Here is a 12,624-nt window from a genome sequence, read left to right on the forward strand (position 1 = left end):
TCTAGCTTCCTGTCAACTTCGGCTTAAGATGAAAGAAAGTATTTTTGTCTTCATGGGCATAATTCTACAGCATGATTCGGTTTATGATAGTACTTTTTTCAAGAAGTATCAAGATAGATTCTCATAAGGTATCAATGTACATAAGATGAGAAACTGGCCTCATATTCTTACCATATAAATCTACAAATAGCGTACAGATTCCTACTACACATAGCAGGTTTTTCCATGTAACAAACAAAAAAAATAGAGAAAGACCGTGCATATCATTAGTGTACTTTCCATCTTTAAGTCATTGAAGATTTTGCCATTACTGAAGACAAGCTGCTAAACTAGGTAGACTAGAAATCTGTTCAGCATTCCCAACATACAAACTATATTTTTATAGTGCTTATTGATAGTTATACTACATTGGTATTTCACACAACATGACAAGTGGTATAGTGAATATAATGTTTTGTTTTTTTAAAGGATATGAAATACTTCACAGATTAAGCAAGCCAGTATAAATGAAGCTGTAAATACACAGCTGAGTGTAAGCTATACTAGTTTTATCTCCTCAGTGCCCCAGACCCAAGCCCTCTTGGAGGTCTTAGTTTATAAACACAGACTAAGCATACTCAATTCACCCCAAATCTAGATGAGCATACTCTTTGCCTCCCAAAACACACAATGGTCTTCATAAATTACTAAAATGTATTTTTAAGATGTATTTCTTTAAGTCCAAGGTGGGGGGGGGGGTTTGTTTTGTTTTTTAGTAAAAGACTTACATGTGAAAGTTTGTTTGGCGACTCCTTGCCACTGCCTTCTTTCTGTAAAGCCCGGTCTTTGTAGGAGCTGAGGACTTTGGTCGATGGTGCATGCCACTTGGTTTCTGCCATAAATAATTGTGTTTTAATATCTGAATGCTAAAAAGATGAGTATACTGTACAAAGAAAAAAGGCACATGGCTTAGCATCAGGTTTCAAACCTGTACGCTCTTTGGAATCAGAGGCGTGTATCTTTGCAGAATTTCCTAAGAACTAGTTTTTCAATGATAATTAAACGAAGTTCAACCTGCTTTTCACCATTCATGAGGCTTTCTGAAGTTCCGGAGTAGTTTGTTCCAAGTATTATCTAAATATCTCACACCATATTCTGTTAGACCACCTGTAAGAGTCCCTGCTTTCACTGTCATATTACATGCTCTTTGTGTATCAAACCTCCCCATCAGAAGGTGGCTGCACTTCAACAGGCACTGCATTGCGAAGAATATTTATTTTTAAGATACAGTGTTTTTTATTACCAGAATGTCTAGCTCCTTCCAAAGTTTCCTCTCGTTCTCTGCCTCCTTCACACTCCAGTGAGCCTGAACCTTGGTGGTGTTCATGGAGCAAAGGGGACTGGCACCTTTTAACATAAGCAGAAAATTAAGCTGTTTGGTTTTGTTTCCTAGAAAACTAGTTACATGATGAACAACACCACCTTTTTACTCTTCAAAGCAAGTATTTTGTGATTTGTTTAAACAATCATCATCCCCCCCACCACACAAATATAGTAACATTTCCAAACATTGCATGGAAATATTTACATGTAATTTTTTCGACAGCACACTGTTATGTCTTAAGTGTGAACAGGCCAAGACGACACTGAACTTTAAGAAGAAATGCATTCTCGGGGCTATATAGCCAAAGGTTTTTGCAATGGAGATCTATGGTAATGCATGCTTAACTGCTTTATGAACTAAGTCCCACAGAAAGTAACTCTGTAGTTTCGCAGGTTTTCACACTCAGAACACGTAAACTAGTACCAGATCCATTGCTTTGTATTGTATTGCAGAAGTTAAATTATTTCACGAAGCGACACACTAAAAACAAGGTTGCTATTAGAAATAACTGTGCTGGCAAAATGAGACAAGATGCATTTTCATGTGTCTACTGTCAAAAAAATTGCTATAGTTTTATTTGAATTATTAGCATCTATTTAGCTGCCAGAGATTTCAGTGAGTATTCTGAAATTCCCTGAGGAGTCTCCAAGATATTGCGTATGTATCTGCTACATGGAATATCTTCTCCACAAACAGTCATGCCAAAGCAATATTAAGCTTACAGACAAGGAGTCAAGCTGATGTTTTCAATATTCACATTTTTTCTGAAAAGTAGCTTCTGAAAATCAAGTGGCAAGTCTGGAATGCTTTCCTATTATGCTATGTAGATACTGACATAGCTCAACATTTTATAACAGGAGTGTTTTCGGCAGCTATATTTATACAACAAAGTGATAAATTTAAAGTAATTTAGAACAGATGTCTCGCGTAATATTCTTATAACATGGACAGTATATTGGGGTGGTCTTTTATACACAGATAGCTAACTTCTGAAACTTCAGCACCAAGGGATTAACAGGGATGTAAAAGAACCATCTATATACCGCAACAGCCTTTTAGGGAGAAGAGACCTCTGAAAGAGTGCTCCTTTTCTGAGGAGAGGTGCTAGGGAATGGATGTCACTGGAACAAGCACAGTAGGAAATAAAACCTTTGAAGACCATAAAGATATTTTTTTAATCAGATACCCTTCCACTGAAGCAAAAGGAGGAGAAATTATTGTTTTATTCCAGTTCTGAGTTACGAGCTGATTTCTGGCCTGTTTCTGGGAAAGTAAACCTAAGAACTGTTTGTTATTTACCTGAATTGTAAAATAACAATTTGGTCCTAAAGACTTAAAGCAGTATGGCTTTAAAATTGTATTGGCATACACGTTACATTAAAGATCAGTAAACCCATACATCTTAAAATATAGTAATAGATTTTGCAAATAAATCTATGATATGGAACGTCCACATAAATTTTGCTTCAGAAAGAAGATGCATGGGAGCTATAGCAAGATTTAAAAAAAAAAAAAAAAATCACCAATACCCGTCATATCCCACTTGCTGTCTCCATTGGCTGCTCCCGCTGGGTCCTGGGTCACTGGAGGAGGACTGGTTGCTCGGAGAACTTCTGTAATGTTAACTAGAGTCATTAACAGTGCACTGAGGTATTTGTGGGGTTTCAGATTTGAACTGGGCTGTGCTTCTTTTATAAAATACACTCATTTTTACAAATAATGCAGATGCAGTATGAACACTTAATTATATTCATTATGGGAACTTACAGTTTGATCTTAGTTTCATAAAACTTAAACAAGTATTTTTAAAGTATATTATTTATTTCATCACTAATAAAATATTTCCAACTGAATATATAAAAGGCACAAAAAGAGAAAGGCTAAGTGCCAAATCCTATTTTCCTTACATCTAGTTTTACTTCTGAAAAAGTGGGATTTCTCAGGAGTCAGAGCAGCTGGATTAGGTCTCTAAATTTACATGTGGGAAGCTCTCATGATGGATCAGAAATGATTGTTAGTTGCTTTGCATGTATTCCAATTTTCAACATAGTAATTTAGAAGAGGTAATACCAATACTTTTTTATTTTATTAATTCTTTGACATAGAAAAGCAATAAGAAAACATTTTCATGCATAGTATTATTTTGTACTTATTATTTAAACTTTTGAGCCTCATGTCTTAACAATGTCTCTAATGACTCTTCTTGGATTTCCAGGCAGTTGAAACGCAATGTTCAAATTTGGTTTTGATCACCCTCCTATCCTTCACTTCTGTGCATATCAGTCCATAACTACAATACAATTTCCCTCAGTGACATTACCTTGAATTCCCTGTATTACCCTTCTTTTTTTTTTTTTAAAGGTTATATGTAGAAATTAATGTATATATTCAGGGAAGAGGTGAAAAGAGGTAGTTTTGGATTTATGCACAACACTTTCCCAAGGACATGACAATCAATAAGCCACTTTACTGTCAGCTTGAAAATTTTGAAGACGTTACCAATTACATTTTGTCTAACAGCCAAACACATATACAGTAGGTAGATAGTGTAGTGCCTCATTTTTCAGCATGTCTCTCTCTGATAAGTATTGACAGGACTGAGTCTCTCTCAATCAAGTGAAAGAGTCTATAGGCTACAGTTGAATTCAGTTGCATGTTCTTGCTTCTTACCACCAAGAACTTTGCATTTCTTGCACAGCTTAAGTGAACCAGCATTAAAGAATGGGTAAGTTATGATCCCATGTGTTTCCAGCCTCCAGACTGACATTTAGGACATTGTCCTCAAAACCGGGACATTGGTTTGTACCCAGGCTGAAGAATGTCTAGACCCCAAGCCTCCCATTTGCTGGACAAGTGTCTAGCCATTAGCCTACTAAACAAAAGGTGACTACAAAGGGAGAACCACTGAAATCCAGTCAGTGAATGTCTCACACAGTTCCTTTACAGAAAAGCTGCAGCTGCCTGCTCTCAGGAATGGATTCCAGACTCCAAGTGAAAGGACGCGCTCGTCTACAAGTGTGACTCAAGGACTAAAGTACACGGAGCCTTCTTGGTGCAAAAAAACAGAGGAGTGAGTGTGACAGAAGCTTCACTCTTAGGCACCCGCTATAAGCGGCTATCACCGAATTAGGCATTTTGTAAAAACAGGAGTAGACCTCAAGGATATGCTTGTATTTCTTAGTGACGAATTAGAGGAAACTCCTTGATCAACACAAACACATTTTGATTGCCTTCTCAAAGCACTTAACTCTCCTCAGGAACTGTACTAGCAGTATAGGTGTTCAGTTCCCAGTTTTTAATTTCACTCTAGGGACTGGGCACCTAACTGTTACATGTCACAGTAGTTGAACTGTTGCTGCTTAAGTCTTTTACTATATCTAGCCCACATTTCTGTTGCTTCTTCCTCTTTTTATCTCTAAAACCAACCATTTTATCACTGACTTCAGTGTTAGCTCATTTTCAGATCAGTTGCTGTAACTTCCCTCGTTTATCAACCTCCTTCTCCCTGCCTGCACTCTTCAATTTGTCTAAATTGATATTGGGTCTCTGACCCTCTAAAATCTCTTCATCGTTTTCCTAGCCTGAGTATACATTTTCATCCTTGCAAGACTACTTATAAGTACTAATCAACCTTACTTCAAACTCTTCTGATTTAAGCCCATCTCTCTGCCAAGCCATCAACTATGCCTCTTCCCATGTTAAAAGACCTTGCCAATTAGGTACCTTTCTTTTCATGTTTCAAGACCCACATGTCACAGTTCATAATTTTCCTCTCTTTTCATTATTTATACTCTGTACCATGTCTTCCCCAGAACAGCACTTCTGCATTGCACTTGTTTTGTTTAAGTGATACAGGAATTTTTTCATGACAAGAGATAGCCTCTGTCATAGATTTTTTTCACATGCTTCACTGACTGTTAGTAGAAGCGCAATGTATGTTTGTGAAGTTTTTTGGAAATGAGTAGTATGTCAGAAAGCTTTCATTTTTCCTCTGTATAGGCATACAGTATACTTAATAAAGCTCCATAAATCCTGAGGTATTTCTAGACATTTGATACATTGTCATCTTATGCTAGATTTTACTGAGAATTTCAGTAACAAGATATTAGGAAAAGCTTAAGTCCTATAATGGTATATACATGCTTACAGAAATGCACCTCTCCTTTTTTCAGGGGGTGAGGAGGGGGGTAGGGGAAAAGGAGAATACAAATGATCAAATGGCCATAACTGGGAGTCTGCCTTCTCCAGACCATGATACAGACATATCTTCAAATATGTACCTGTATATATTTCAAACAATGTAAAAAGTCACTAATTCTTTTCTACTAAATAAGATAGATAGTGTAGCAATAGCGGTATTTCATAATTTTATCCAGTATTTTTTAAAGCTATTTAGGACTAGTATTTTAGATTTTCATATCAATTAGATATTTTCGACATGCAGTATTTTTTTTCCTTGGAAATTAGAACTACAGCACCCCATAGAAAAAGGGCATAAGCCGAAATAATTGCAAACAATAAAGGACAGAGAGTTCTGCTCAAGACATATGGTTTTCCTAAATAATTCAAAGGTCAAATGTATTTACAAATTTTTAACTTTAAAAATAAATTTTTATCTTATGCAGAATTATGATTAAATTAGAACAGAGCTAACATTTAAGGATACCATCCCATCATCTAAGAGGTGTTACATATTCAAATCACAAGCTCTGCTTTGTTTAATTAAAAGCAAAGCAAAGCATAAGGACTGGTAATGAGTTACAGAACCCTTTGAAACTATGCCAATAGCTTGGTAATGAGAGTAAATAATTCATTTTTTAAAGGGATGAGTTCATTTTATTTATACTCCTTATTTGTTTAAATAGGATCCCAAAAGGTGGGGGACAGGACATTGTTTAGATCAAAAAGTCACAAGGCAGTTTCCCACTTTATTGATTCGGGACTAAAGGGAAAGGTTAGCGGTAGGATCCTCAGTACAGTCCACTTTCAGCACAAACAACAAAAGTCACTCGTTTCAAGTAGAGGGAGCTGGGCTCAGTGAACGCTCTTGAATACAACCTCAGAATTAAAATTACTGTCAAAACTCAACAAAAGAAGGTTTAAAAAATAAGTACACTGAAGTTCTAGAAAGCAGAGATATCTAAAGTAAGGCACATTAGGAAAACGACAGGCATTAAACGGGGAGTATATTACCTTGCACCATCTGGCAGTTTTCTGTCAAAGGAAGTGCTGCGAGGAATGGCTGTCTGAGCCTGCTGGAGAAGCTGCTGGCACTGCAGTCTGTCAGATGTTCCTAGGATTGGAGAGGCACGAGAGAGAGGCTGCCCAGCGGGAGTCGGCACCCGATGCCAAGTGGTATTCCTTCTGAAAGGGGTTTTATACTCACATGGGGTGCCTTCACTGTCAAGTTTGTATTCCACCATGGGTATACGACAAAGTTCTGAACAACCCCTGCGGGACAAATAAAAATGCTGATCAGTCCCACTGGAGGGAACAGGAAAAGAAATCTTGCATTCTACAGTCGGAAGTATAAGCATATGTTTCTTCTAGGTGCCCAAAGGTGTTCATATAGCATCGTACAACTCTTCGAACGCTTCGAAACTATCATGCCAACCAGGTAGGAAACATTTCAAAATAAAGGATTTGCTCTCATGTGCTCAAAAGTTTTTGAACTCTCTCCTTGCCCTTCAAAAAGGAGAAAATATTAAGCTTTTATAAATTAATCTGCAGCTTGAATTTTACATAAAAAACCTAGTAGAAACAAAGCATTCAGAAGTCAGAAAACATCAAGTTCTTTGTAACAGCTTTAGTTTGTTTAAATTTCATAAATACAAATAAATTCTTAATGTAAAAATTTACATATCCAAAATTACAAAACAAGTTTGTTGCTTTGCAGCAAACAAAACGTTTCTTAGTGGTATTGAGAATTTTCCTTTAGAATCCCACCTTGCCCCACCAAATGACAGAACATATACACTGCGATGCAAATGATTAAGTGGCATCTAACTATTTTTCTATTTGTTTTCAAAGTGTACTTTCTAATGTCTCTCCTCCTGGGAGAGACATCTTCTATGCCTGGAAGAGAAATGGCGAAGTGGAAGGAAGAGACAAATCAGAAACAGTCTGGTTTACAACTTCTGCTTGAAGCTTACAGTGTGGTTAAATACTAACAGTATTCCCAGAAAGTGTAGAGTCAGGTAAAAGTAGTGACAGTGTTCCCCAAAAGATCGGTCTGCCTGTGGGATATTTGCTGTAGACTCAGGCTGCACTTGAATTAAGGGTTACTGTTTCAGAAATTAGTTAATAGAAGCTTCACACCCACTTTAAGCCAGCACTGATTATCATTGCAGATATTTTATATTCTCACATACCATCTTCATTATTTGTCTGATAGGCAGTGCGTACTAAATTAACATCTACAAAGAAAACACCCTAAATAATTCTAATGCAATGCTTTAAGTTTGAGTAAGAAATAGTGAAAATGTGCTTCTCTGTCCCAACTACAATTCTGCTCTATCCCTTGGGCTGAGTCTTGATCAAGCTTTGCTTTTGTTGAAAACTCAACATTCACCATTTCCGACTAAATTAAAATCACCTAGAGAAAGTGTAATAGAGTGTGTGTAAAGTATTTACAGTCTTAATCCGGAAAATGTTTTGGCACAAATGACTTAACACAAATGTGCAGTTCAAATAAATTGTATAGATTCTCATACATTAAATTTCTGTCCCCCAAAGCTTCTGAACCAAACCCTAAAAGAACATTTTCATTGTCAGTGATCTGGTAAGCAGATAAAACCCCCAAAACAGAATTCCTGTTTTTTCAAGGTTATTCGTTGATCAGAAATATCAGTATTAAACGCACGAGTAAAATTTGACATGCGTAAACTCTGCTGACAAATCATGGCTGGACCTGCTGGAAGCATCAGAGAATTTTACAATAATGATTTTCTGGTTTTAGCTTCCCTTTGGAGGTAAGACCACCCCAATAGTCTCCTCCCACAGACAAGGAACGGAACTACAGAGAAACCAATGTTATAAAATTATTAATTAATTTCAGAAGGTCAATTTGATAGGTCTATAAGCCTTCCCCCCGCTCTGAAAAAGCCACAATTATTCAGACCACCACTTCAAACTACCTCAGTTCATGAATCTATTTTTTAAAATTGTGTCACACTGCTGAAAATCACAAAACACATGTTGGGCTCTTAGAATGATGAACACCATGGAAAGGCTGAGTTAAGCAAATTGCATAGAATCGTGCAAACAGTTCTACTGCTGAAGCATACATAGAATACATTTCTCTAGTGCAATATTCAACTGCTTATATTCCAAGACCATTCTTCTCTTCATAAAGTTCCCTGCCTCATTCACTGCCTGCAACAAATAAGACCAAGGTGTAGGAGACAATAGCCTCCTGCAACGCAACCTTGATTCATTTCCAGAGCAGGTCCATGTTACATGAACGTAGAAAGTTCTTAAAGGAAAAAATAACCTAACATTGATTATTCAATTAAAGACTTTCATAAAGCTTTATATACAAAACAAACAGAACAAAGAATGCACAGATCACATAGCAAGGTTAATACTAGTTTAGTGCACTGCATAATTTTTCATGTGGCCATATATACACAGTTTGTCATTATTTGACTAGGAAGTTGAACAGTTATGTAGGCTACAATTTCAATCATCCTTCTGCTGATTTCTTAGTATTGTTTCACTCCCTTCTTCATTGCTATAGACCTTAAGTGTTAGAAACAAACCACCCCTTCCCCAACTTTTATTATTAAGATATCGATTTCACAGTTTGTCTTGGTAATTGAGAAAGTTACAGCATGTAATTGTCATTGTATCCCTTATTAGATACCCCCCATGAAGTACTTTTAAGTGCTGTAAAAATAGCCATAGGTTTTGAAGGCAAAAGGGATTGTTACTACTATTTAGTTTGACTCAGCTTGCTAACTGAATAACTAAAGCATGATATAAAAATAGCAAACAACAAGCTTTCCCACAAAGAATAAGAATTTAAAATTTTGTAAAATGTTCTGTTTGTTTACATCATGAAAATGTATTCCCCTGACAAATGAAAAAAATTATTCAGGACAATATTCCTGCAAAAAAAGGCTTACAAAACAACCTTATTTCAAATCACTATAAAAATCTAACAATGCTACTTTTACATTCAAAACGGAGCCCCAACATGACTGTTGTAACTGGCCCCCAAAAAATTTCCATGGTTAAAATGGAACTACTTTATATGGCTTCCTTTCTCACATAGACTTTTAAATTTTAATTTAAAAGTGCCAAACCAATCAGTTCAACATTTATATGAAAAATTTTGCTTCATTGCTTCACAAGCACTGCCTAAAGAACAGATACTGCAGTATACTTGGATATGTAAAGTCATAATTGTAGCTACCTTCTATACCAGAAAAAAAGAGATTCAATTACTTCATGCCTGCAACCCAATAAGGATCCCCACCCCCACCTCCCACCGTGGATCGAACTGCAAGTTATCTTGCATGAGAAAAACCCACAAAATTAAATGCAATTTCCTATTAAATATTTAATTTGACCATTATCTAACTTCTATTTATAATATTGTTACTTATTCCACTGGATGAAGAATATACATTGGCATTGGTATTGAATGATAGCTTTTAATTCATTTTTTAATTTTAATTTTTTTTTTCAAATTCACTTTAAAGAATATGTAAAGACAAATCTATATCTTATGGTCTTAAAAAGACATTTAAATTTATGTTAAACAAGTATAGGATATCAAACGTCTTTCCCAATTATATTCAATATAACATTTTGAAAAAGACATGTTATTTATCAAGCAAGTGTGACCAAGTCTTAACCACACATCAGAAATGTGTGGTTAAGATCCTGATCCCGACACATCCTGTCCTTCACTGTAGTTTGGTATTAATTATATCAATCCTTCAAAATAAAGCACAGATTCCTACCAATGTCTTTGGTTCAAGAGCCGTATTATCCCCTATAAAAAGGGATATGGTTCAAAAGCCATATTATCCCCTATAAAAAATTTGGTTAATAAAACCTACTCTGCAATTACACAGAGCATGACTATGATACAGCTAGCACGTCATGACTGCATATTAAGAGTCCGCTATAAAAATCTGCAATATTTAAATGTTACTGCAAGGAGCATTATGTTCTGAAACAATTATCAAGCAGTCCATTAAATTTTTCAAACTATGTTAACCAAACCTTTCAATATTAATTTAAGATTCCCTATAAAGGTTCTGTAAAAGGCTCTGTGAAGGGCCTACATTAGGCAAGGATGCTAGTTAAAAAAGGTAAATGTTCATCTCCACAGAAAAGTTTGAAGCTTTCATATACTATGATCAGCAGTTTGCCACCTTGATAACTACACAAACCCCTTCTTTTCTGTTATATCCTACCACTATCAACTACTGGGTATGACTTCGGTATTTGGACCCCAACTATCTACGGATTTCATGCATCATGAACGGTTTGTTAGGGTAATAACAAAACCAGAATAAGTGGTTACAATTTAACTTTAGTTCAACATATTACAGATCTGAACCACTAAGAGGGATGTAGGGATAGAGAAGTAATCATTGGTGTTCACCAGTTGTATTACACTGATAAATTATCCCTTACTATCACCATTTCAATTCAAAACATTTGATCTTGCTCAATAAGGAGTCTTTATCTATATCTAGCAGTACAATAAGTAATTGCATTCTTCTAACTCAAACTTTGCATTTGAAAGTAATCACTTCTATTACAGTGCATGTTTGTTCTTACACTACAGCAGTTCCCACAGTGTGTCACAATGAGACTGAGGACTCATCACGCAATCTATTAAATCCACATAATAAAACATAGATTAATTTCACATAATTGTAGGGTCTTAACTGAAAAGCAGAATTTAGTAGCTTAGTTTTGCTTAGACTCACCATGTAGTTAAATAAGACGTACATATATTTTCCCTTCTCTGACACTCTGAAGTGCCTCCTGGAGGTAACCCCTTGACTCCATTGATTCCCTATATCAACTACAGTGCAAGTCCAAGACATTGGATAAGATTCAAACGGTCTAAGAGAACTTTGGTCAAAAAGTCAAGACTGGATGAAAGGAGCTAGTCAGGAAATAAAAGAGGAGAAAAAAAACCAAAACCACCAAGGTGTTCGGCTTACTTGTATGATCAGTAAGGCAGTAACAACCCCTGCAGTCTCTACTGATGGAAACTAGGACACAAACAGAGCAAGGCACATTTCCAAATCCCAGAGAACAGAAAACCAGTTACATCAAAAGACAACAATTATGGGGAATAAAGGTTTGAGAAGCTATCGGCAAGAAGAAAGAATCATTGGGAAAAATAGATAAATAGGAAAGATTTTTGTGACGTTAAAGAGAAAAGCCTTCAAAATTCACCATAAGCTTGTAAGATGAAGAAGCGCTGGAAAACCAACAGCAGGGATGTAAAAGTTATATTATGCTCCAACTTAAGAAATGGAAATGACGAGTAACAGAGGGGACAAATGAAATAGGGGGAACAGTACCAAATGGAGATCTAAGTCTTTGAGCTCTGAAAGGACTGAGTTCAGAATGAATCCTGATTTTGAAGTAGTCTTTAAGATACTGGGGAGACAAGATTAGTAATAAGACCACACATGAGGAGACACAGGAAAACACAAACGATCCTCATCAAAGAAAACCAAGTAGAATATGTTTCCCAGAGAGAGGTTATGCAGTCTCCATCCCTGGTGTTTTTGAATCCCTGACTGGATAAAGCCCTGAATAACCTGGCTTGACCTCACAGCTGACTCCGTTCTGAGCAGGAGGTTGAACCAGATAATCCCTTGCAGTCCTTTCCATCCTGAATTATCCTATTCAGGTATTATTATCCTAGTCCATGAATCCAAAAGGTTTTCAATGAGGTAAAGATCAAATCACTTGCAATTTCTGCAGAGACGTGCATTCCAACCCAGACATAACAAAAATGGATCCTAAAAAAATGTTTTATGTAATAGTAGGTATATATACCCCAAGTTATTTACAATGAAAGACTTCTTTGCTGACCCAGAATTGAGTAGGCAATATATTAAGCTTCAAAATGCCAAAACCATGTGGTTCCCTTGAGTTTTTTCAATCATGTTGAATAATAGAGAGAAGGAAAAAAAAGAGACTCTGGGAGTCCTATTTACGTCTCTCCATAGAGACAATCAGAGCTTTGCCTTCCATTTTGGGGTTTTTTTTCTGCTTGA

General features: G+C 36.2%; 1 protein-coding gene across 6 annotated transcripts in view; it reads right to left on the reverse strand.

Moving 5' to 3' along the window:
* The window catches only part of SIPA1L2 (signal induced proliferation associated 1 like 2), a 156,021-nt gene that overhangs the window by 30,585 nt on the left and 112,812 nt on the right, over positions 1-12,624 (reverse strand). For all 6 annotated transcript variants that reach the window (XM_076334120.1, XM_076334119.1, XM_076334118.1 and 3 more), the window contains exons 11-14: positions 6,557-6,814; positions 2,893-2,976; positions 1,283-1,386; positions 768-871 (exon numbers count right to left, since the gene is read on the reverse strand). In XM_076334120.1, the coding sequence (XP_076190235.1) occupies positions 768-871; positions 1,283-1,386; positions 2,893-2,976; positions 6,557-6,814 (550 nt within the window). The remainder of the gene's footprint in view (positions 1-767; positions 872-1,282; positions 1,387-2,892; positions 2,977-6,556; positions 6,815-12,624) is intronic.

This window comes from Aptenodytes patagonicus, chromosome 3 (assembly GCF_965638725.1).
Source record: "Aptenodytes patagonicus chromosome 3, bAptPat1.pri.cur, whole genome shotgun sequence".
NCBI lineage: Eukaryota > Metazoa > Chordata > Aves > Sphenisciformes > Spheniscidae > Aptenodytes > Aptenodytes patagonicus.